Genomic DNA, 27,391 nt, shown 5'->3' with positions numbered 1-27,391 from the left:
TGTTAAAACCTTATTTAAAAAGGTTTAAAATAATAGTTTAAGCAAGCATTTTACAGCGCACTTACAATATGCTAGTTTTCTTTTCTAAGGACTTTATTTAAATGAACTCATTTAATCCCTTCCATCATTCTATGAGATAGTCCCTGTCCTTACTTTCATTTTATAGATAAGGGAACTGGGGGACAGAGAAAGTCAATTACTTGAGTAAGTCACAAGTCAGTAAGTAGACAGGTTGAGATTTGAATCCAGGAGAGGCTTCAGAACTCAGACTCTTGCATACTAAATTGTATTGCTTTTTCTCAAATGAATATTTAACTCTCTCAGAATGTTTTGATAAAAATATGTTGTTTAGCATCTTTTACCTTTTTCACAATTTGACTATGTTCAGAAACAACTCTGATGATGTAAATGGTTTCTAATATTTACCAAGAATCAAGGTTTAGAGTAGGAGGCTGAGTACCTTTCACTGAAGAGCTTCTCCTACCGCTTCTGATAGGGTTCCCAGTGTCTGGGGCAGTACGTAGGTCACTGAGAACAACTTAAGTTCCTGGACTCTACTGGAGCCCTGCCTTTAATTTAAAGGGTGAGAAATACCTAGTGGGAGCTTCATACTCACCAAGCAGATCAAACCCTTAATGTTTTTATTTATTTTATTTTTTCCTGTAGTTAAATGCAGGCTATGGATATTTGCTAGCTGACAATCACAGTGTGTATTTTAAAGTAACCAACATACTGGATTCTTTAAAGTAATTGAGAAGATGAATCAGAAAGTGGAGAAATTTTTGTTCTTGAAGAGGTAGACAGGTTATTTTGGTTACTAACTTCCTACAGAAAATAAATCACATAGATGGTGAAACAACAGAATAATGTACTCACTGCAAGTCCAGAGTATATTCCTTTCCTTTATCATTAAGATTATTGATGATGATTTTTGAAACATATACACTTAGAATGGGCACTTGGGCAAATTCCAGGTTCTGACCTTAGAGGCATCATTTGAAGATATATGTGCCTTCTCTGTGCCAATGTTATACATGGGGACTGTAATCCTCATAGAAACCACAAAGGCAAGATTAATTATCCCTCCTTTACAGACATGGGGTTAAGCGTCTTGAGTGAGACCACACAGCTAGAAAGTGCGTAACTAGAATCAAACCCAGGCTTAGATACAATGTCTATATCCTCTCCTCACCATGATGCCTCCTTGAGCTAACCCAGTTTTGATGTGTGTGCCCTATTTCTCATTTAGATTGTCATTACCTGAGTCTTTCTGTCCAAACCCAACCTTAAATGTTAGAAGATCCTAGAGCATTTACACAATATCTTGTGCAGAAGAATGAAAAGAAATCACATTTTAACATAAAAGGATACAAAGTTAATATAAAACATGTCGACATAAAGGAATGGGTGTGTGACTTGAAATGAAAGAGCACCATCGAAAGAGATAAAGAATAAAAAGGGAAGAGTCACAGTAGTAAATAAAATCTTTTCCCACTGGAGAGAGCACTTAAGCTGGGCAGCAGACATACACTAGGCTATTGGCATTTCTGAACATGAACTTGACTGAATGAACACGAACTTGGAAGTATCTATGTAAAAATTACACCTGTTCAGACTTTATTACATTTACAGGTAAACATGTATTAGGAAAATAGAAAAAACATCTAGGTCTAAACCATCTAAAAAGATGTATATACTAATAAAAAATAAATGCACACATGTGTGTTATCTATCATACTTAGATAGCTTGTTTCCCATTTAGCTCAATTTCAGGGATCATAGACTAACAGAGCTGAAGGAGATTTTAGAGATCATAGAGCAGTTTCTTCATCTTCAGATGAGGAAACTGAGGCCCAAAGCAGTTCAATAATGTTCTCGATATCATAGGTCTCTCTGTTTTCCTGTCACATTCAGTGTTACATGTGTGAACATAATGTTATATATGTACATATACACTACAAAAAGTTGCAGTCACATACATATCTGGGGCAGGAAAGGTGCCAAAACATATCTCTGAAAATGCTATGCTTTAAGATTTTTATTGAAAAAAGCAACAGAATTTGATAATCATAAGTGGTTTGCTATTCAATTCTTAAAAAATTCTAAATTTAGACACAAAAATCTGATAAATATTACCTTTTAAAAAATCACATGTTAGCTTTGTGCACTTATGACTAAAGTTCCTTATGATTACGGCAAAAAACAATTTTCTGGAAAAAATTCATTACTACCACTTTGGTGATAAGAAATAATTTATTTCAGTGAATTCACTGTTACAACAAATTGTTTGTGCTCTTCAGTTATTAATGCTCCTGTTTCTTATTTTCTGTAGACATCATTATTCATTTCTTTTATGTGTATGGTAACTAAAAAATAATCCTATCTGCAGAAAAGCCAAAATAAATGCTTGCTCAAGGGTACTGCCAATTTACACAGAGTAGATTTTATTAGATCAACATGTTTTTTACTTGGTTAACTATCATTATCTAAGGAGAAACCCCCTTAGCAAGAAATATGAGATGCAAATGTTGTTATGACTAAAAACCAAAACAACAAAAAAAGACCTTTCAAATGATTTCCTCCAATTGCATACAAGCGATCATTCATTACAGCCAAAGTGTGAATTGCGCGTTTTGTGTTCATATCTTGTTTTCGAGCCCAGACATCCATTACTGGGTCATAGCAATATAGCCACGGGACATATTCTCCATTGTGCACACCCCCTGTGAAATAAACATAGACATACAAGTCAAGAGAGTGCTTTGGAACTGAACTTTGTAACAAAAAGTGGAGGAATTACTCGCCTGAAATGTATATTTTCCCATTGTGCACTGCTCCCGCATGAGCCGCCAGAGGCTGTGGCAAAGAGGACACATAGCGCCATTCATTTGTTTCTAGGTTATAGCACTCCACGCTGGACAAGTAGCCAGTTTCATTCCTTCCGCCAATAACGTATAAATGTTTGTCCAACCGACATGCGTAGAAACTAGCTCTTCTACAATGAAAACAACCCACAGTAAATCACAAGAGGAGCTGTGAAATGTTACCTTTTGAAATAAGGTAAGCACCACCCAGGTAGTCAGGAAAAGGGGTGCATTCTGCTTCAGAAAGGGTTGCAGATCTTTAAAAATTACACATATACCTTGTAAGTCTGAGACCTTCTACAGTAATCATATGTATCGCCCTTTCTGCTTAATATTCTTGATATTAAAGTAATAGTAGAGGAGAAATTCACCAACTCTTTGTTTCAGCCCTTTTTATCTTGCTTTTTATACACTGTTAAGTGTTCATTAATATTTGGGATATTCGGTACCTTGTGAGGATATCGTAGCTCTGTAAGACAAAGTGAAAAATGAAGTAGATAATGTAACAATAATAAATTATCTTGACATTCACTTTCTTTATGGTCCTTCAAGGGTCATTGTTCCCAATTTATAAGAGAACTACATCATCAAAATTTTTCTTCAATTATGACTTTTTTTTTACCCTTAGTACTACTACAAATAGAATAACTTTTGTGAACTTCATATAACGTTCAAATTTTGCACTTACATAACCAGTTACAGGAATTTCATCTAAGTAGCTTTTTGTGTTGATTCTTAAAAGGCTATAAGATATTTTAAGTTCCTTTTTAAGAGAGGCTATTGACTATATTATCCCATTATGCCATCAAAGCAAAAGATACAAGCTGTGTTGGAAGGACTGTAGACAGAACAATCCAAAGATATGCCATAATTTAGGAGTGAGATTTGAAGATACTGAGGACCTGAATTAGAGCTGTAGTAGAAGAAATGGAAAGGGGTGACGCAAAAGACATTTTAAAGGAAGAAAATGTAAAACTTGGCAAGTAATAAAATATGGGAGCTCAGGGAGAATAACGTTCAAATAGCAGTCAAAAATTGGGAGTTAGGATGACTAGTTTGAAACTTAAAGCAAGCTTTTGACTGTTTGCTTCTTTTTTTCATTGATACTACTGGAATAATATACTTCACAAGGAACACGTGTGATCCAATATTGAATAAGTATAACTGTTAAGTGCCATGTCCCTCAGATAATGTAGTTTATATTTAATGAATTAATGATCTCTATTAAAATAGATGCCAAGATTCTTATGCAATGTCGATTGCAAGACAAGGAGTGCTACAGGTTTTTATCAAGTAAACATGTTGCTTCGAGATTTTCCAGGTTGTGTTTATGAAGTACCAAAACATTTAGGAGGTAGTGTGTAGCATGGTGATTAACGATTTGGCTTCTTGAGTAAGACTGCCTGACTAGATGATGTATTAGGTGTGTGGCCTTTGACATGTCACCCAGCCCGTCTCAGCCTCAGGTTCTCATCTGGTACATGGGGACGATAATGGTCTCTTTCTCACAGGGCTATTGGCAAATACATATAAGGGCTTGTCATAGTGTCCAGCATTTTGTTCATGTTCAGGAACTGTCAGTTAATATTACCTGGATAAAAGGTTTTTAAAAATTGACCATCAAGATGTTTGCATGTAAACATTTCCGAATAATGTTTAAGTGACAACTAAATTCTTTAATATTCGTTTAGATGATTTGTTACCATACAGGCATGATATTTGTTATGGATGGTAGTGTATTCATTTTTTAATAGTCCTGAAATTATCCTAATAGACATCATTGATAATTTTAGAGCAGTATTTTAGCTATGTTTGTTTTTTTTTCTAGATTTTCTTGATATATTTGAAGGAAATATGTGCCTTGGATAATTCAGAAAGATGATGAACAACAACAATAATGAAAACAGTGGTAGGGAGAAAAGTAGGAATAAAATAAAGAGAAGATGAGTCAGATTTCATAAAGTAAAGACTTAACTGGGTCCATGTCTTCTGTGGGGTTCGTGAGGCTCTGAAATTGTAATAAAATGCTGTAGATAGATGTTTTTGCACATGTGCATTTTTTGGAGGAAGCTTTTTTTTTTTGGAGACAGAATCTAGCTTTGTAGCCCAGGCTTGAGTGCAGTGGCATGATCTCGACTCACTGCAAGCTCCGCCTCCCGGGTTCACGCCATTCTCCTGCCATAGCCTCCCAAGTAGCTGGTAGCTAGGACTACAGGCGGCCGCCACTGCGCCTGGCTAATTTTTTGTATTTTTAGTAGAGACGGGGTTTCACCGTGTTAGCCAGGATGGTCTCAATCTCCTGACCTTGTGATCCACCCACCTCGGCCTCCCAAAGTGCTGGGATTACAGGCGTGAGCCACCACACCTGGCCAGAGGCAGCTTTTAAATGTGATCATCAAAGGGATTTCTGATCTTAAAAAAATTGAGATTTTTCTGGTATGAGGGACTAAAAACTCATCTAAATATAAAATGAGATTTCAAAGCAGTTGCAAAATTAAGTGCATACAGATAAACTACTGATTCCTTCTATTTCCTCAACCAGACTTCAGTTACTTTCTCACTGAATATGATAGGTCAAAGTTATTCTACTAGTACGTTTACCTTTTCAAGTTTAAGTGTTTCACTGAAAAGACTGACACATGTCTACAAAAATCCGTCCTAAAGTAACACATATTTTTTTTTCCACCGTTGACACTAAGGTAGTTCCGTATACTTCTTCCATGTGATTCTACAGTAGGTCTAGGGGCCTCTGAAGCAGTACATTTTCTTTTTCACTAATGGGCCATCTTTAAAGAATTGGGACTATATGGGTTGTAAGCTGGTCATGGTGAGTTCTGTGCAGCATTAGTTTAGAAGAAAAGATGCCAACTAGTATGAAAACCTTCTATTTAACTGAGTTTAGATTTTGGAGAATAAGAGGAAGATCTCCCTTTGGTGAACTCATTTTCTTGTCTAAAATTCAGTTTTTTCACTTTTTATGATCTGGTTCCTTCCTCACCGTGACACCTGGTCAGCCTGTCAGAACCTGCTGTATTTTCTAGCCAAGGCGTTCTTCATGTGACACTCCGTGTGTACTCCTAGCTTTATCCACACAGTGTCACTGTTAGGATCTAAATGGGAAAAAATCAGCAGGTTTCACTTCCTGATGAAAAGAGCATTTTTAGGTAGAAATTCCAACAGTAAAGATTCTGAATCTTTGACTTATTCCCTTGCGTGCCCAAAGTGAGAGTTCCTGAAATGCATTTTAGAAACCTGATTGTTAATGGTCTGCCAGCAACTGTGAACGTTCACTCTAGGCTAAAATCTTACCATACCAGGTCTCTCTTGACAATGCTCCCTGCCCCTCTTCGCCACATGAAGAACATACAAGGTTTAGGCTATTTTATTTTGAGAGGAAAGTAAGTTCAAGATTGTTAAAGATTTTTTAGTGGGATTACACTGTTTCTATTTCAAATTGTTCATCTCTCCCTCCTTCAGCCTCCCCTGCCCCCAATGCCAGAAGCAATATTCAGTATTTGTGAGATAAGTTTTAGAAAGATTAATAATAATGCATACAAACATACTTTAAACCCGGCTTATTTTACAGATCTTTACAAGTTCTCTCTGGCCCTTAGAGTTGTCAGTTTATATCCTAAAGCATGAGATTGGATTACTATATCCTTACCCAGCTTGAAGTTTTGACTTTTGTCATTGGATTAAAAACAATTGATATGTTAAAAAGAATATTGTCTCCCATCGTTTCTTGTAACACAAAATATTACTAGAAACAAAATATTTAAACATTGACGCATTTTTGACATATGAAATTCTTGTCTCTGTGAAATAGAGGCTCTGTTCTTAACGCTTCCCAAACTGCTTTTTCTTCTATTTTTTTAGATTAGCTAGGGGGTAAGATCTCCATAAGAATAACACTTCAAACGTCAATTTTTACTGAAAAAAAATTAAGTTACCAAAGCATTTCTACTGATCCAAGTTTTTAATTTTTCCTCTCCTTACTGAAGAATTAAATTCTAAATCTGAGAGCAAAACAATTCATTGTCACTACATTTAAATTTATATTTTCATCTATTCATTTCTGACAGTAAATTCATAGCCAGCAGGTATGCAATTCATGAGCCAACTCATGGTTGAGTGAGTCTGAAGGCCATGGGCCCATTTCCCTGCTAAACTGGGAAGGTGTTCTGCACTTTTTCTCTATTTTTTTGGAAGGGTTTGCTAGGTAGGGTATCCTGGGACTCAGTCTGTCAGCAGTGAGTGGGAAAAGGCAGATCTCACAAATGCCCCGTCAGTCTTGCAGCTCTATCTCTCCTGTGGGCTGGTTGACCCAGGCAACAATCTATAACTTAAAATGAAATTTTTCTATCGTTACCAAGCTTCCATTCAAAATAGCAAGCACAGCTCTGTAAGGGTAGGTTACCCCAGAGGTGGCTTACAATGTGTTTTCATTATTCTCAATTGGTTTGGTGATTTCTCAGCATAATAATTTTTCAGCAGTTTGGTAGCAGCGTAAGGGAGGGGGTAGGCGGGAACTTCCGGTTTCATTCATGATTTACACAATGTAAAATTAACTAAATGTTTTAAGCAACTTTTCTGATCTGAAGAGTGTCTCATATGTTTCTAGATTCTTTTTCCTCTTTTTTTTAAACCACCAATTAATCTACACTAGTAACTGATTGTACTTGCTATTTTGAATGGAAACTTGGCAACGACAGAAAAATTTCATTTTAAGTTATGGATTGTTGCCTGGGTCAACCAGCCCATAGGAGAGATGAAGCTGCAAGATTGACGGGGTATTTGTGAGATCTGCCTTTTCCCACTCAGCACTGTAAGGAGCTCTTTATTTGGTCTATCGAGTTGATTGTTCTAAATCTAAAAAAAAACTTCTTTTACTAGGGACGTGACATGATATACCATAATGACTTAGAAAGAAACGTTAAACAGTCCATCCTGTCAACGGTGGCTGCCGGGCGCCGACAGACCATGGCAGGTCTTTTTATCAGGTCAATGAGCTGCTAAAAATTGTCTAAGTAGGACCCTGCCATGATAGGCCATAGTGCCTCAGAGGAAGTCATTACAGACTATCAAGTAAACAATACACATTTTCAAAAAAATTACTAATTAGGTTTTGCAGCAATACTTCCCATCCTTAGGGGCTCTACAGTGGGATAATTGACCACGACGTGAGTTATGCCTCCCAAGCCGAAGGCATGAAGGTTAATTATCATGGTGTACAGCCCCCAGCAAAGGGGTCCGCAGAGATGAGATGATGACATTTCAAACATGTATTGATAGTTGTTTTTTAAGTAAAACTTTTTGGAATAGTTTTGATTAAAGGGCAAAGTGATGCAGCTGTAATAACAGCAACCAGGAAATAACCTCCAAAAGAGGGAAACAGGGTGCAGTTCAGAAAGATACCAGGAAGCTTCAGATTCATTAAGTTTGTCAAACTATTAATTGACTTAGAATTATTTCCTCAGGTACCTTTGAACTAGACATTCCTAAAAGTGTCTGTGGTCCTTAATGTATCATGCCTCATCTTTTTCACTGTATAGCCTTTAGTCTTCTAAGGGAGTTTTAATATATTTACCTGTATGTAGAGTAGAAAGTTAGGTCTTGTGTTTCATTAGAGCATGGATTCATGCTGTCTTGCTGCAATAAGTACATTTTTCAATAAATGGTATTGTATGAAAATTTTCTTTTAGCTTGGAATTTAGGATTAAGAATCCAATTTAATCTCAGGGTAATCTACTTGAATGTTACAAAAAGAGAGAGATTCAGGTGAGAGGTCATGTAAGAAATAGAAAAGAGAAAGAATGCTGATGATTCCTTTTTTTTTTTTGAAACGGAGTCTCACTCTGTCACCCGGGCTGGAGTATAGTGGCGCGATCTAGGCTCACTGCAACCTCTGCCTTCCGAGTTTAAGCGATTCTCCTGCCTCAGCCTCCCAAGTAGCTGGGATTACAGGCGGCTGCCATCGTGCCAGCCTATTTTTTTTTAATTTTTATTATTTTTTTGTATTTTTTAGTAGAGATGGGGTTTCACCATCTTGGCCAGGTTGGTCATGAACTCCTGACTTCATGATCCACCCGCGTTGGCCTCCCAAAGTGCATGAAGAACAGGCAATAGGATGCAGCTTACTATCTATCACACTGGATAATTTGCTCAAGAGGATGTCTAGATATTATTTGAAAAGAACCAAGTGTTCAAAATCTAGGCTGTGAATTTGCATATGCAGATAAATACATGGTGTCATGCCTGAGGAACAGCTAGGAGAGATAAAATATATGTAAATATAGTAGCCATCTTGTCCTTTGGTAACCCGGAGACTTGGCTGACATAACTAACTACTCGGTATGCAAAAAATGAGATGACACGTTGGAAGACTAATTTTTTTTCAAACCTAACAAATGATGTATTATTGAATGTATGGATTCAAAGACATTTGGGGAGGTAAATGCAAACAAGACAAAATTTACTATTGAAATGTTAAATTTCAATATTTCATATCTAATTATCTAAATGTCTAATATTTAAATATTGAATTTTAATATTGACTATTGAATTTAATATTAAATAATTTAATATATTGAATATTGAAATGTCTGTACCAAAATGCACATCATTGCAAGGATAGTGTTTTATATTTCAATTTTAGGGTTTAAATATATTATCACCAAAAAGAGTGATACAGCCAGAGAAATTTTAGCTCTGTTTGCAAAATACCGATCAATATAATCAAGAAAGACAAGTCATACATTTTTTTTTCTTCCTACATTAGGACAAATAATTGACTTATTTTTCTCTATTGAATTAACAAGGAAGGTCATGTAAATTGGCTAGGCCAAGTTTTGTATTTTGCCTCATATGTCTTTCATTGAGTCTGTTTAGCATTCCTTCTCATGAAAAATCACCTAGCACCCATTCCCCCTATAAAGCCGTCACAAACATTTCAGGTGCAAGAAACAAACACTTACCTTTCTTGCATGGGTGGAAGTTGAATCCAGCTGTTAAATCGAGGATCATAACGGCTGACAAAATTTGTACTGTGTTTGCCTGTAAAAATGTATTTGAGACATTGAAAACTGAGATTCTTTTGCTGATTTGCACATATAGTAGTATTTTATAAGACGTCTCTGTTCTCAGGTTTAACAAATAGATGAATTAAGTAGAGGGAATGCCTACCACAGCACAGGCGACGAGTCAATGGAAAAATAAATGTGCCGCCTCAAGTGTTTTTCCTCTTTCCTTCTCTTTCCTTTTTCTGTTTTTGCAATGAGTTAGGAAAAAACTAAAGCAACCACAAGAATCAAAGCAACTATATTTACCAAACTGGCTTTTATTACAGTGTTAGGATAAAAATATCTGGGGTGTTATTGGTGTTTTAATGCTTTAAACACGGTAAGTTATTGTCTGTAAATTATCAGTTCCACTCACATGTGCACGGCCTCTCTATCAGGGGGATTCTCTCTGTTCAATAATACCAGCCACTACAAAAAGAGCCTGATTGGGAAAGTTAGTTTTGTTCTACATATACCATGTAAGTTCTGTGTGTGTATTTGGGGGAAGCACAGTTGCTGTGACATATACACAGGTGTATGTGCTGAAATGGGAAACATGAGTCCTCCGAGCTGCTTAACTAGCTTGTCCGCTCTGTTGAGCCTGAGAAGCATGGTAATGCCTCCAAAGTATTAAAATGAATCTTATTTTATATATAAGACAAGAAATGGAAGCAAAATAATATATTACATTCTCTGTGTAGCACCTGAGATGATAATCATCTAGAGAACTTGAAGCCTTAACTCTAAGTCTGCCTTTATTTATATATGCGTAACTAAACATTGAGAGATGGGTACCAAACTTCACTACAGGACTGAACAGATTGGGGTGTGTGAGTGTGTGTGCATGTACTCAACACAGAAATGTCCACCCAATACAATTATTGCCTTGATATATACAAATATATATCAAGCACCTAGCACCTACTGTGTGTTTTATGTGTTCTAGACTCTGGAAATACTTTGGTATGCAAGATAGACATAGTCTGTATCCTTATAAATGAATAAACAAATGTATAATATCAAGTAGTGATGAATGCTATTAAAAAGTGAAGCCAGGAATGATAAAGGGAGGCCAGTTTAAGTAGGATAGTCACCTGCTCACAGACGTCTTTTGCAAGTCATGCAGATATCTACAGAATGAGCCTCTCAGGCAAAGGGGCGGGAAAGAATTAAGTCTCTGGGCTGGCAGTAAGTTCAAAAATAGCAAGAATGCTGGGGTGACTGGACAGAGGTCAGAAAGGGGTCAAGGGCCAGAACATAGTGTGCCTTGTGGGCTGATGCAGGATTTTATATTTTGTTATAAGGACAATAGCAAGTCACTGGAGAGTGTTGAGCAAGTGAAAAACAGTCTAATCTATCACACTGGCTGCTGTGTAAAGAGTAGACTATAGGGGGACACTGTGGAAGAGGGGAACTGTCAGGGGGCCACTGCAATCATCGAGGTAAGAGCTGTGGTGGCTTGAATGAAGGTGGAGGTGGTGAGAAATGGTTGAGTTTTAAATCTGTTGTGCAGACATAGCCAAATAAAATTTCCTGAGGGCTTGAACATTGGTATGAAAAAAAGTGAGTCATTAGGGATGACTGCTAGGTTTTTAGCCTGAATAATTGAATGGAAGGTTATGCAATTTGCTGAGGTGGGGAACACCAAGGAGGAGTAGCTAGGGAGTTGGGAAGAGAAGTTACGAGCTCTGTTTTGGAATTAACCTTGAGAGACCTATAGGATCTCAAACAGGAAGTATCTGGTAGGCCACTGGCTAAATGCGGCTATGGGTGCAAATTTTGGAGTCACTAGTCCAGAGTTATTTAAAACCATAGGGTTGAGTGAAACCATTTATGGAGAGTGTATGAAAATGAAAGACAATGGGTCCTCAGAGTGAGCCCTAGAATAGAAGAAGCAAAACCGACAAAGGAAAAGAATGCTCAGAAATAGGGGGAAAGGTGTGGTATTTTGAAAGCAATAGTGTTTCAAAGGAAGGGAGGTGAGCAGCTGAGAGGTGACTATGGGATTTGGCAGCGTGAAGGTTGCTTGTGGCCTCGACAGGCATTGCTTCAGTGGACCAGAGGGGATGAAAGCCTGAGTGCAGACTACTCAGGAAAGACTAAGATGTAAGAAAGTGGAGGTAAGAGGATAGGCACTGCTTCTTAGGACTTTTGCAATAGAAAGAAGGTTATAACTGGAGGATGCAGCCTTGAAGGAAGGTTTGTTTGGTTGTTTTTAAAGTTCGGTCACACTGGAAAGTCCTGAGCAGGCAAGAAGGAATGAGGAATAGACCTTAGGATTGGGGCAGAAACAATAATAGGGGGAAGACAGAATATATAAGTTGCAATGGAAATAAGTGAATAGATTGAAGGTAGCAAAATGAAGAGTTTATCTTCTGAGTGCTTCTATTGAATTAAAAAGTAAGGCCATCAACTGAGAGTGAGGATGGTGACTCTGAAGGAGGCATTTGAAAAGACTGAGGAATGAAATAGTTACCTTGGAGGGTAGAAAGGCGCATTGATGACAGAAATTCAGTGGAGCTGAATAGTAGCCAGCTTGGCTGTGTAGTTTTCTCTATCCACATTTAGTTGCTCAGGGGCAGGGGAGAGAGGGAAGAGGGTTAGGTTTAACCAGGACTAGTATTGCCAGGCAAATTCAGAGGAAGGAGAAAGAGAACAAAAGGCGGCAGGTGTATGAGGAGAGTGTTTATAGGGATGGGCCATAGACGCTAAGCTCAGTAAAATGGGAAGTAAGGTCACGAGGGGATGATGGTCAGTGAAAAGGTGGCATTACCGGCAAAACAGTGGATTACTGCCACATCAAGAGGCAGCAAATGGTATCATCTGCAGATATCCTTTAAAGTGCTTGGGGTTTTAAGGGATTGAGAATGGCAATAAAGAGAAAACAGAGAAGCTTCTTGCCTCCAATAATATGAAGTATGTTGGGGAAGAAGATATACACTGGCTCCCATTAGAAAGAGTGGCTAACTCTCAGAAGATAGCCAGGTTTTGGCTGGGTGCAGTGGCTCATGCCTGTGATCCCAGCACTTTAGGAGGGCAAGGCGGGCAGACCTTTGAAGTCAGGAGTTCAAGACCAGCCTGGCCAGCATGGTGAAACCCCATCTCTACTAAAAATACAAAAATTAGCCAGGCATGGTGACAGGCTCCTGTAATCCCAGCTACTCGGGAGGCTGAGGCAGGAGAATCACTTGAACCCAGAAGGCAGAGGTTGCAGTGAGCCAAGATCGCACCACTGCACTCCGGCCTGGGCAACAGAGTGAGACTCCACAAAAACAAAACAAAGCAAAACCAAAACAAAACAGCGCTAGGTTTTGATTAGAAAAGAAGTTAAAGGAACCACTCAGAGGCGAATTTAAGGATTATAGATATTTTGCTGATGTGAGATCATGAGTTACAGGAATCATGTGGGAAAGTTTGGATGGTTAGGTTGAGTGGTAAAGTGAGTTTTATTTGGGGACATACAGGAAGAGATAAGAGTACCAGGGGGAAAGGAAGACTCAGAAGATTTGTATTTCACATAAGGAGGCTCCAGCTCAAGAAAGAATTATGTCTAGAGCTGGTTAATAAGTGAGTTTTTGTGAAATCTGCAATCATTTCCGTGTAGAAAAAATATCATCATTCTTAGTCAAGTTCCAAGGTTAATTCCCAAATTCAGGTGAAGATTAATGATATTCATAGGAAAGTAGAACCTACCCACCGTGTATAGGAATGTTTCTCTAGATGTTTGGTTTAGAATTTCCATTTGGAAGATGATATCTGCCTCCTCCTGGCAATGGGGCCGAGAGTGCCTTCACGTGCTGAGCAGTGGTGGTAGAAACTAGCAATGTTCACTTCGGGTTGTAATGGTAGTGGCCTTGATTCAGAGAAGGCTAAGCAGAAACTGGTGTAACATGGATGTGAGATGAGAAAATAGTTTCTAGAGGCAGGGTCAGTGATGCAAAAGAGTCTGGGCGTGGTGACTTATGCCTGTGGTCCCAGCTACTCAGGAGGCTAAGGTGACAGTATTGCTCAAGGACGGGAGTTCAAGGCTGCAGTAAGCTATGATTGCACCACTCCAGCCTGGATAACAGAGTGAGACCCTGTCCCCAGAACCCCCAAAGAAGATGCAAAAATAGGGCAAGAATGGAAGACTGGGAAGACGAAAAGAAGGAAGGCATTCTGGAGGTGGCAAAGGAGGTGCAGAGAGGATAATGAACCTCAGGAGAAATGAATGTGGTAGAGTGAGGAAGGTGGGATGAAATGGGGTTATTCGCCTTCCTTGTGGCTACTATGGAGATGCTACCAGCAGCCTGAGAGTGGCGGCCATATGCTATGAAATTTTGGATTATCTTCACGCATTCTGTTTTTTCTCATCCTTTTCATATTTTTTTCTCATTTTCCTCCACTTTTCTTTTTTGTGCTGGTGCCCTGTCACCAACATTGTTGCTTAGCACTGGGCTGATGTGATGAATGGGGCAAAGGGTGGCGGTTTCCAGCCAATGTAGAGGAGAAGGAGGTGGGAAGAAAAGAAGTTCCCTATGAGCAGTTGTTTTGGGAGCCAGTTATCAGGAAGTGACAAATGTAAACTGGGTTTCCATAAGCTGGGGCACTGACAGAGTCTATGCATATCTATTAGAAGAGGATCATGCATTCCTATCACTAATGACATGAAGAGAGTTGATAGGAGTTAATAATTATATCTGAGTAGAAAACCTTATGTGTATATTTTGATTATATTTCCCATAACTAACATATTTGCTGACTTCAAGTTGTGGTCATCAGTAGATCATCAATAGATATAATTATATTTATTTCAATGAGTATATGTTTGTGTTTTATGAGCATGTATTGAAATTCGCAATTTTTTACTTCAAGGGCACACATCTCAGATACCATTGTCATAAGAACTAATGTTTAACTTAAGAAGATTTCATCTTTGGGACTGACATACATAACATCTGAACCCACGGATTTAAAAGCTTTCTCCATGCCAGCAGTGATGTTAAAGCATGCTATATATTATCATAGAATTACTATCCTTTATATGTTTTGGTATTAATTGCATGAGGTATTACAATACAAGACTCTCATATTTTAGAGATGGTTGAGTCTCTTCACAGTTTTTAAAATGAGGAATGATGAAGAGTTCCTTGTGAGTGAGTGGGAGCCACTTTCCATGTGATCCAATGTTGATTTAATTTCACAAGATCAAGATCAACAGCAAAACATGACTGTTACACATCTAACCAAATACATATGGTTACGTGAAACACAGTATATTACAGTGGCTAAAGACGACGGCTCTGAAATCAGATAGACCTAGGATGAAATCAGCTCAGCTTCTTGTAAGCTATGTCTGCTGGCAAGTCATTTAACCTCTTCAGGCTTAGTCTTCTCATAGTAAAACTAGAGCTACCATGGAATGATTTGCAGGATGCTTGTGAGGACTAAGTGAAATGATGTAGGTGCGTGCTTAGCAAAGTTCCTGGCAATAAGGAGTACTCAATAAGTACTACCAATAATACTAATGAAGTTAACTATTGTTGACCAGATGGATGGAGTATGGAAACGATTCATGGGATTGTGGCAGATGCCCTTCGTCCTTAGCCCAGATTCCTTTACCAGACTTGTTCACCCATTCTCTGGCTGCTGAATGCTGGCTGCCCATGGTCACAGCAGCTCCTGCTGCTGAACAGGCCACCTCATTGCCTTCCCTCATGCCCCACCTGGGGGAAGGCTTTAGCCAATGACTGACATGAAGTGCATAAGACTGGCCTGCTTGCCGTAAGGTGTAACCAGTTCTCCTCTATTTCGGTGAGCCCAGCCCATGGTCCAGCCTCCTTTGCCCAAATCTATGCTAAATGACGTCACGTGCCAAATGAGTCAGGGACACAATGACTCAGCCTTTCATGTGGAAGCTTCCAAAATTCTAAAAAGGGATCTTACACACACACATACACACACACACACATACAGAGAGAGAGAGAGAGAGAGAGAGAGAGAGAGAGAGCGCACTCCCAGGCCTGTATTAAGGCTAAAGGTAAAATTAAAATATAGTAATTAAAGTTATACTAAAATTTAGTTCTGTGCATCCTAGTGGTTAAAGCAAAGAGAAGAGACACAATAGTCACATGGTTAGCATTAGTAATAATTTTCAAAAGCACACAATGCCTCAGTACTTTGGTCTAAAGAATTTATCCTCTGGGGCTTCACAGGGAGCCCATGAGTGGCAATGGTGAGAACCATCCCTATGGTAAATGCAGTTGTGTGCTGTTTCTAGTCATTTCTCACAGCATATTCACTGATGGCTTTAAACCCAACTGCAGTTCCTCTCAGGGCCGGGAAAGAGAAAATCAGTGTAATCCAACAGCATGATTTTATGGGAGTCTGAATTAGTTCAAAGATAAAATCTTGATTCTCTAGACTAGAGGAAGGAGTATGTCCTTTCAACTCTCCCCTGTTCCTCCCACCCAATTCTCTCAGATGTGTCTTTGATTAGAAATTGAACAGCAAGTAGCTACAGGTTTGTTTGTTTATTTATTTATTTATTTATTTATTTATTTTCTTTGCATATGACTGTGGAACAGGTTTTCTGTGTTGCTGCTTAAGGTCTGACTTAAGACCTTAAGTCAGGCAGATTCACAGTGTTTTGTGAGAATGAACTGTGGCACCAAGACTGCTATTTTAACAAAGGCCTGTTCTACCTGCGAAGCGCAGTAGGCTGAAGATGTTCCTGTTTTCTCTTGTCATGTTTTAGTTTTAACCTGGTCTTCAAAAAGAATGTTCTGCAGATTATTTGCTTAGATAAACCCAGCGGCTGCACACTGTGTGTTTGCTTACAAATGTTCCTTACAGTTCAAATCACTTCTGAAGAAGGATAAGTTAAATAGTAAATGAGGAGTTTACAATGCATTGTGCGCATGTCAGAGTTTTCTGGTAACATATCGAATCTATCACTACAAAGGTAAGTTAGGGGAGAGACATGAAGTATCATCCTTGCTCCTGTTCCAAATCTGTTTCTCACAGAGCCCAGGAACTGTCTTCTTTCGAACACTAGAAAATGTGGCACAACAAAGCTGCAGGTCTTGAGAAAGAATGTCCCCCTCTCTTAAAAGAAATGTTCTTGGAGGGTGACTTGGATTGTTTTCCTTGAAGATTTTCTAGACTGAACAGATGTAACAATTTTCTATAATTTGCCTTGGTGCAGATGCTGAAAGAGAGCGTTCACAATAAAATATATGCAGTATATGTAATTTCAGCTGGATGTTCTGGGGTTTTAAAGTAAAAATGTGTACCTGCAAGCTGTTTTATAGTTTCTCAGTCATAATTATCTCTGTTACACAGAAGGCTACAACTGCAACTCCTCCTTCATGTGCAAGCTTTCCAAAAATATCTTGATAATTTTGCATATTCTGCAAGCCACAGTGTTCTTCTTGTGTTCGATTTGGGAAGTGCGTTAAAATGTTTAATTTCTCTTTGCAATAAGTTTATGACATAATCACATCAACAGGGAGGATGGTGGATAATCTATGGAAGAAGCACTTGCAAAAGGTACAGCAACTGGAATGGATGTCAAGTAATACCTGCTGCAAAATAACTTCAGCTAAAGTTATGTGCATCATGACTGGACATAATGCTTGTGTATTGCAACCCACATTATTCTGTTGATAAAATGGGAGAAAGGTGTTGGAGAAGATGGTGAGGATTCTTAACAGCTGCAGCTTGCTCCCTTCCTCTAGGGAGTTTGTGCTCATGCTTGTAGCATTCCTCAGGGGATGGATAAGGAGAGGGGCTGGGGTATCACTGCGAAGCCAAATCCCTAGACAGTTGATGAGTGATCGCTCTGCTACACATGTCCCCAGTTAGCTCAATGATTGACCCTCTCTCCAATTGTCAGCCCCATTTCCTGACTACTTCATTTGTCCCCGTTGCACAGAAATGTATTTTCCACACTAATTACAAAATGGACTGCTACTGATGCCCTTCATTACACACATAGTTGCTGAGCACCTCCAATTAAGTTGTTCAATAGTTACCATTCGGATTCCACTGGTCCTCTCCACCCAACACGAACAAGAAGTTTTCCACCTCCACAACGCAGTGGTGGGCACTGTTGTATGGCATAACTGAAATTAAGGAAAAAAAAAGACATATGAAATTTTCCATCTCAGAATTTGCTACCTTGGCTCACTGGCTATTTGTTTCACTGAAGTGCATAAAATGTGAGACTGAGTCAGAGGAAGAAGAACGCACAGGTAGCCAAGCCGCTAGTCACCAATCCAGGGATCCCTATGCAGTGACTCAGCGGTGTGTTCCCAGTGGTTTCAAACCCAACCCCTTTTGACTAATTTTACATAATGTTATTCCAGAAATTAGTCAAGAACAACCTGTCATGCTGCTTTCAATTCCTAGGTTCTCCTAACCTGCCTGATGATGTGGATAGTGATCTGAACGACTGACACTCCTAAATGGTCAGGGCTGGGGTTACTTCTTGGAAGAAGTATCCCTGAATACACTTGGAGCCATTAAGATGCTCTGCCCAACTTGGTTTGCTGGCAGTCTTTCCATAAACAGACTCAGGGTGCTTGGTAGCTTTCTATTCCACAGCAATGAACAAGCTGAATTTCCATACAGTTTTAAGTTTTTAAATTAAGGTCCTGCTGATTTAATGCCTCCTCCAAATGTATACGCTTAATTTCCTGTACAATGTCATTAGCAGCACAATCACACATTTTCTATCTATCTGCTTAGGAGCTCTTCTGTAACAAAGATGAAAACTGTCAGGAACATCACAAATATCTATTCTCCTTGCCTCTCCCTTCTCTCTGTCCAAATGTGGTGGATGTGAGGAGGGGACATTATTCAGAAACCCACTAATGCCAGCTTTCTCTGTATTTGTTCTGATTTACATTTCCTTTAGGGAGACACAAAATACCAGAATAGGATGCTCCTGTCTCCTTTCATGCTGTGCAGTGTTAGTCTCTACTACAATAATATCCTATGGTAAATGTAAACATACAGAGCATTAGTTATATCTCCTACAGTGGTTTGGGCCAGTAGGAAAAATGATGTCCTTGTTCAGCTCATCATATGGGCACCTTAAATCTAGGTGAGGACAAATGGGGAGGTGATGTGCATGTTCAGGCAGGGAACTTATTTCTTGACACGGATCAACAGAGCACTTAAGAAACCAGTGCAGTGGGAAATCAATATGAGTCAGGGCCAACTCTTACTTTGTGCTCCTTTGCCAATGCAGAGAGAGAGAAAGTGAGGAGACCTATCTCACGCCTGACTTATTTTGGGTGCTATATAGCTCTCATTTCATTTTGTTTTTATTATCTTTTATTTTTCTCAGGAAGCACTTATGCTGGCTAAGATATGTAAATAAAAAATAAGAAACAGGCACAGGTTTGAGACTTACAACACAGCCTCTGAAAGAGCAAATCAGATCATTTAACCTTCTTACCATGGGATTTTAGGAGTTTTGTTTTGTTTATTTACCTACTGACTTATTTATATTTGTACTGTAAATATGCATTGTTTTTGAACTTATACCCACAAGGCGGAAGGCATTGGTAGGTAAACCTCCAATCTGGGGGATAATGTAGAAATTGGGTGGGCAGTGGTTTGTGTGGTCCATGAATCAGGTCAATTGACTTTGAGAGTCATCTCAAGAATGTCCTTTAGCCCATCAATCCTCACTTTATCTCTTTGAAAAACACTTTTACCTGTGTAGATCCTGCAGCCTTCACTACTCAGAATTCATTGTGGCAGAGTATACGTGGGGCTCATTGAGCAACAGAGGTGGAATATGTTTGAAAGATTTTCTTCCCTTTAATTAGTTCATCATTATTTGGAGCATAATGCTGGTTCCAAAATACCAAAAACAAAACGAAGCTTCCGTTATCGTATTGTGAACAACCTGGTGCCACTCCAGTTGACGGTAACATCCTCTGGCCAGTGGTAAACTTACTCAGCATTAATTGTCAGCCGTATGCATCAATTCACATGAGATACAGAGCAGTCATAGAGGCCATCAGCTGCAACAAACTTATTCTATGACCACAGCTCTTCAAATATTTCTTTTAAACTTTCGGTCAGTTCAACATTTTGCCCAAATCTTATAAATAATGAAAAATGGTATCATTATTTTTTAAACCAGAAGTCCAGCTTCATAATAAAGTACAGTCTCTGAAAATAAAATGACACCTGTGTTTTGTTCTTGCCATTCATTTGCTCTCATTCAGGCAAGCAGAAATTAAGTGAAGGAAACAATACATGATTTATTTTTAAGCCTCTTTTTCATTTGATTGCCCCTATTGTTATGTTTTATGCAAACAAATGAAACTATTGCACTAAGCTAACTATTGAACTCTTCAAAATAAGAGAAAAGAAGGTCTTTGAAGTCCTAATTTAAAGGCTACTTGAAGGAATTCTCATCTATTTACACATTTTTACCCTTGTTTTAAAACCTGTCTGCTATATTTCTTGGCTCAGCATTTCAGTATTCTCATTCCTGAATTATTGTCTTTTCTGAATTATTACTCTGAATTGAAAGGCTATAAATACACTCAAATGCTCTTTGAAATTATTCTGAATATAAAACTCTCCCAATTTTATTTTAAAAAAATCTATATTCAATCAATGTTTGAATTTTGCAAAAGACCTAATTTCTTTGACTTCTGATTAAGCCCAAAGAAAAGCAAAATAAATAGGGTAGTGAACAGGAGCAAACAATTGTTTAAAATGGCCTTGGGTACTGCACTTATTGATTTTCTTTTAAATAACAGATACATGCCTGCTTCTTTCCAGATTTCTCCAGAGGTGGAGAAGTGTCTCGCCCTCACAAGCAGGTAGAGGGGGAGGTTTGTACTCCAGGTTCACATACAGCCCAGTGTGAGTTTTTAGCGTGTCAGTCAGTGAGTTAGAGGGAAAGGGGAAAGAGAAGCTAATCAGGATGAAATGAGATTAAAGGCTGTCTAATTTTACAGCAACTGTGATCCATCAGCCACTGTGAAAGTGACAGTGGAAATGAATGATGGAGACAGACAGGTGGGGCTGTACATTTCACTGATTTATCCTCAAATGCACTGGGCCTTATTTTATTGAGTGAACATGACCGCATTTATCATGACTGTCATCTAAACCCACTTCCCTCCATTTAAAAAGGTCACTTTACTCAGAGGGAGTAGGAGAGAGGCACTTTCAAATCAGATTTAAAATCTAATAACACGTGTTTATAAGGCCCTTTGTGAGACTTCTCAACTTTATTAAACAAACAGGTAGTGCTAGGAGGAAAGAAAAAAAAAAAAGCCAGAAAATTGGAGAAGAAAACACTTTTCATCACCTGAAGGAGCACTTCATTTCATCTCTAAATTTCAAGCAATCTGTACCATTTTTCCCTTCCACTCCAAGCACTCAAAATTCTATTCTAGTCTTGGGAAATTAAATAAAACATTTACATTTAATACTTTCAATTAAGAAAGTAGGAATCAGGTAATACTATAAAATAAACTTGGAGAGGATATTGTCACAGTATTTACTCTGCAGAATGACTAATCATCACACAGGAAATAGATGTTAGCAATTGTAACAAGCTGAATCTCTGCCACAATTAACTTATGTACCTGTTAATTGTTTCCCCATAACTTTAAGGCCATAAAAATCTCATTTATACAGTCTTTTACCCCTCCCTGTACCAGAGCAATACAATGTCCTGAGATCTTATGCACAAAATTGGTCTCTGTGGATGGGAAAACGGAGTCAAACTCTCTGGGAATTCTCTGTTATTTTTTGCAATAATAACCAGCACTGACCAAACATTTACTATGTGCCACATATATGTACATTAAATATATAATCATATTTATCTATATTATGACTTTGGAAATACAAAAACAGTTGCATTCTTGCTATTCATTTGTTCACATTTGGCCAAGCAGAAATTAAGTGAAGGAAATAATAAATGATAAAATATACCGATAGTGTATTTACCTAAATTGGCTCACATCTTCCATTTAATACAACTAATCATAAAGGAGGCATTACTCATTCATTTCATTTTTTTAGAAACACTAAAAGGCCTTGAGAGGGTAAGTCACTTGTTGAAGGTCAGACTCAGGTACCGAACGGCAGAGATAGAATCCAAACATGGGGATATCTGGACCCTGACTCACGCCCTTACCCATTTCACTCTACTGATTTTCAATAGGTATGTTCATCCATCCAGCAAGTAATTACTGAGTTCCTGAGTGTTCAGTGATGGTGTTTTTGAAATTTGTGTATAATTTTTTTTATTGAATCGTATTTTAAACGTGTTTATTACTATGATATTTGAATGAATCCTTAAAGCAAGAAGACATTCCTTTAAATGATTTCCTATAAATCTGGATATTAGAATAGCTGGTTTTCTTAAAGCAGAGTACATTTGTTTGATAGAGCCAGAAAAAACATTGAGAAAATCAGCCAGTTAAGGGTGGGTAGAGTCTGTTGGCAGATTTTTTTTTTTTAAGCAATGAGGACATATTTCAACCTTGAAATTTGAAATATCTTGGTTACAGAGGCTGTTTTCCTGGCCTATAAAATGTCCAGGGGTCTTGTTTGTATTCCTGAAGGCCTTATTGTACTAGAGATCCACACTACTGTGTCTCCTCTTCTCACATTTTACATCTACGGAATGTAAACCTCTTCCAGCAGAAAGCATAGGTATCCTTTGCAACCCCCAAATTTTCATGAATATCCAAACAAGAGATTGCACAGGGCCAAGAATATAGACTTGCTAACTAGATGGTTATTGAATGTTTATCAATTAGATGTAACATTTGTGAAGGCCTTGATATTTTTAGTCTCAAACACATAAGCTTGCAAAACTGTCAGATATAACAAAGTTCTCAATTGTTTTGAAAAAATAATTAATGCCCATGGTAAAAATACAATCTTAAAAAAAAGGACATACAGAACAAATAAGTCTTCCTCTTACCCTCGGCCCGCCCTCAGCCTTTCAGTTCTCTACCACAGAGGCAGTCTCTGTTACTATGTTCTTGGGTTTTCTTTCCAGAGACATTATACATCTGGGTCATTTTTGTTAACACAAATGGCAGCAGCATACTACAGACATACTGTTTAGTGTCTTGCTTTTTCGCACTTAATAATACATTCATTCATTCTTTGTCCATTAATCAAGTATTTGTTTTGGTGCTACTCCATGCCAGGCAATGTTGTACCTGCAGGGGAGGTCGTGGTAAGCAGCAAACCAGGTACACACTAGTCAGGGGAAGCACATAATAAACACAGACACAAAGAAATAAGCTCTTTTGTTTCAAATGATAAGTGTAAGAAGAAAAATAAATCTGGGTCGGAGAGAGGGAGTGGCAAGGTTAGTGAGTTTTACCAGTGCTCAGGGAAGGCCTTTCTGAGTAGATGACTTGTGAGGAGATGAAGTGAGTGAGGGAGCTGTCCAGGGTGTAGATGCAAGAACAGCAAATGCAAAGACCTTGAGGCACAGGTTTGAAATGTGTGAGGGACGGCAAGAAGACCAGAACACAGGGATCTGAGATGAGGTTGAGGAGAGAGGCCCAGGGCAGACCAGTGCAGTGTGGAACGACATGGTCAGAAGATAATGCTGGCATTACTGTCCACTGATTTATTTTAAGTGGCTGCACAGTGTTCCATTTGATGGGCATTCTATCATTGATTCCATTTCCTTCTGATGGTTAATTCATTCAACAAACATTCACTAAACACTCAATAGGTGCAGGCGCCTTTCTGGTTGCTGATAATACTTAACTGAACGAGGCAGACAACATTCCTGCTCTCCTAGACCTTATATGATAGAGAGGAAGAACACAGATAGATAAATAACAAATAGAAGCACAGCCAGGTGATGACAGATGACATAAAGAGAAATACAATGGGATGATGTGGTAGAGAGTGAGTGCCTGTCTATTATTTTAGTTGAAGCAGTTGGTCCAGAAGTGGGAATGAGTTGGTTGTGCCTGAGAAGCAGGTTGTGCCTGAGAAGCAAGTTGATTGTGCCTGAGAAGCCTGTGTGTTGTGAGCACCTTGGGTGAGGGCCCAACAGGCATGGGATGAAGTCAGCAGGCAGACACAGGCTGAAATGCAGGTCTTTATGAGCCAGAATAAGCATGGCGGATTTTATGCTAAGCATGATGAAAAGGCATGGGAGGGGTTTAAGTGGCAGAATGACATAATCTGATTTATGTTTTAAAAATATCAGTCTGGCTACTATTGAGGTTGTAGGAGGAAAAGAAGGAAAAGAGGGGGGACCAAGCAGAGGTTCCTTCTGTGATCTAGATGAGAGAAGATGGAGGCTTGACCGGGAGGGGACAGTAGGGATGGACAGAAGGGTCATGCTTTGAAGGTTGCTGCTGTTACAAGCAGTGCTGTGTTGAGTGTCCTTGCAGATACATAACACACGTGCATAGTTTATCTGTAGGATTGATTCTTGTAAGTGAAATTTCTGGGCCAAAGAATAGGTACATTTTACATTTTGATGGATATCATCATATTGTACCCATTTTTACACTTGTATCTTTGCCAATATGGTGAGTGAACAATTCATGTCTAGTTAAAATCTAAATCTTTATTTATTTGTGGTACAGGTGCAGCAAATGTTCCTACATTTAAAATCCATTTGTATTTTGCACATTTTTGTTGAGTTTGAGTTTTTGATATAATTTGTTACTTATAATTACATAATTTCTGTTTTTAAGGTATTCTTTTCTAGGAATGAACAAAATAAATGATATTTTGGAAGCATCATACTGCTAGAATATATATTTGTGAAATATTTACTCATTGAAGCAAATTCAAATAGCAATTACATGCTGTTGAAAACAAATAACCTGAAAGAAAGATGCTTCACTTTAATAATATTGAATAGTCCTTGTCATGGGATCTTAGAAGGTTTTTTTAAAAAAACAAAAACAAAACAAAACAAAAACTTCTGGCCAGGCACAGTGGTTCATGCCTGTAATTCCAGCACTTTGGGAGGCCAAGGTGGGCAGATCACGAGGTCAGGAGATCGAGACCATCCTGGCTAAGATGGTGAAACCCCGTCTCTACTAAAAATACAAAAAATTAGCCAGGCGTGGTGGCGGGTGCCTGTAGTCCCAGCTACTTGGGAGGCTGAGGGAGGAGAATGGCATGAACCGTGGAGGTGGAGCTTGCAGTGAGCCCAGATCGTGCCACTACACTCCAGCCTGGGCGACAGAGGGAGACTCCGTCTCAAAAAAAAAAAAAAAAAAAAAAAAAAAAAATTCTTCAATTTTAAGTAAATGCAATTGAGAAACATAAATGTTTTAAAATGTGCTAGTTAGTTTAATCCTACCATTCAGTCTTACAACAAAGATCTAGCAACTTGGCTAACGCATTCCTGGAGATAGCAACAGCTACACAGTAAAACATTTTACACATTACGAAGTGCTTGATAGATATTATTGAATAAATAATCCATAGAAAAAGCTCTACTACTTTTTTTCTTTTATATTTTGACTCTACTATAGTTTCAAACTACAAATAAATGGAAACATTTTGTATATTTGGGGGATGATTTGATCATTATGGACAGTTAGTCTGGAAAGTTTAACCCTGTAAGAGTTTTTATGGTCTGAATCCAGTTATGAGTTGGCAAATGTTCTGAATTAACGCAAAGGTGGCCAGCACTTTCTCCCTTACCTCCTACTTGTTCTGCACATACCAAGCCAGATTTTCATAATCCCTGGAGATGAATTTACTTAAGTGAGTTTAAGGTGTATGAATCTAAAAAAAGTGTGCATTTAGGAGGCTGTGCAAGAACCAAGAGAGCTTGTCTCTCATAGTTCAAAATTGTATCTAGGGGTCAGTTTTCTTGACTATGAAGATTATTTAATCACTCCCTCATTTGTGCAATGATTGGACTAAATGCATGCTTTTACTGTGTCACTTGCCAAGTGATGAAACAGTGTATTAAAAAGGCTTGCTTTTGGCTTGTCACCCCCAAAAGATCTATGAGCCCCTGAAGGCCAGATGCTATCATCTCCATAGCTTCATGCCTAGCACAGAACCCAGCACATAGTACTGGGCCAGACTCTGGCATCCCTATAGCATTTAGGCATAACATAGTAATCAGAAATATTAATGTATCAGAAAATGTTGATTTATTGATCAATGAATAGCACAAATGACTGAATGCTAGCTAAGAGACTATGGAATTCACTTTTTTGGAAGGTGGAAAAAATTGTGATGGATGCCAGAAGATGCGAAGGGCGGAGGAAGTGAAAGAAGAAAAGAAGAAGAAAGGGTGCCTTTGGTAAGGATTCTATGGCTTCTAGGATTGATGTCACCATGCAACACGTATGTCAGTTTTAAGCAAAGGAGATTTGTAAGCTTTTCAAAGGCTGGCCATATATTATTTCTTTCCAGAACTATGATAACACCTAATTGTGCCAAGGGCAAAGGTTTTCAGTAAAACCTTGTTGATTTACAGTTTTAGTTCTGAACACTTAACTCGGGGAAGTGCTAATAAGCAGTGAGATTAATGTGATTTCACATTGGACTTCTATTACCTGTTTAAGCAAAACTGACCTTCAAAGTCTTATTTTTATCTTAGTTCAAATATTTTCACTAATATATTCCTAAATTATGATCATGTTATTTTAATATCAACTGTTTTACTTTGAATACTTCCTGGCATGCTAGTAGGAACTTAAATACAGTTTTACTTTTACTTTTGGAGAGTAAAACATCTTTGGGAATGAAAGCTGCCATCTCTTTCAAAGGTTAGTTTTTCTTCCTGTTTCACAAAGTGTTGTGTATTTCAGACATATGTCAATGAAACACTCTAGAGCTTTGATGATTGCCCTTTTCCAAGTGTCAACACAATATCTTCCAGATCATATTTTTCTGGGAGAAAGTACCACTCTGATACTTTTTATTGTTCTACACCGCAAAAGGATCGTGTCAAAAATAGTAAACCTTCTAAATGAATTAAAGTAGTAGAGCAACACATGTTCTTTAAGCATTTGATAATAAAATCTTTGACAAAGGTTAAGGGAGTCAGGGCGATTTATAAGGTGGATGATACGGCAACAGGATAGCAAAAATGATTGTTACGTAGTTTAAATTATCTTGGATGATGGCCCCATAGTTGCCCCCATGTTATTGAGGGCAGAAGGAAGGAAATGGGTGTGGCCTACATAACGAGGATTTATAAGAGGCGTTTTCTGATGCAAACCCACATACTCAAATATGGGAAAGTGAACTCTAGTGGTTCACTTGAAAACCTATAAGGTATCAGAAGGTCTAACTGAGAATCATATTTCGGGCCAGGCACAGTGGCTCACGCCTGTAATCGCAGCACTCTGGGTGGCCGAGACAGACAGATCACCAGAGGTCAGGAGTTCGAGACCAGCCTGTCTAACATGTTGAAACCCTGTCTCTACTAAAAATACAAAATTAGCCGGGGGTGGTGGCATGCGCCTGTAATCCCAG

General features: G+C 38.5%; 1 protein-coding gene across 1 annotated transcript in view; it reads right to left on the bottom strand.

The window, feature by feature from the left end:
* Positions 1–27,391, bottom strand: part of KLHL14 (kelch like family member 14) — a 101,792-nt gene that overhangs the window by 5,724 nt on the left and 68,677 nt on the right. Inside the window, exons 4-7 of the mRNA XM_007974346.3 lie at positions 17,938–18,027; positions 9,839–9,917; positions 2,805–2,995; positions 2,565–2,723 (exon numbers count right to left, since the gene is read on the bottom strand). Coding sequence (XP_007972537.1) covers positions 2,565–2,723; positions 2,805–2,995; positions 9,839–9,917; positions 17,938–18,027 — 519 coding nt within the window. The remainder of the gene's footprint in view (positions 1–2,564; positions 2,724–2,804; positions 2,996–9,838; positions 9,918–17,937; positions 18,028–27,391) is intronic.

This window comes from Chlorocebus sabaeus, chromosome 18 (genome assembly GCF_047675955.1).
Source record: "Chlorocebus sabaeus isolate Y175 chromosome 18, mChlSab1.0.hap1, whole genome shotgun sequence".
Lineage (NCBI taxonomy): Eukaryota > Metazoa > Chordata > Mammalia > Primates > Cercopithecidae > Chlorocebus > Chlorocebus sabaeus.
This window is presented reverse-complemented; position numbering and strand designations above follow the sequence as displayed.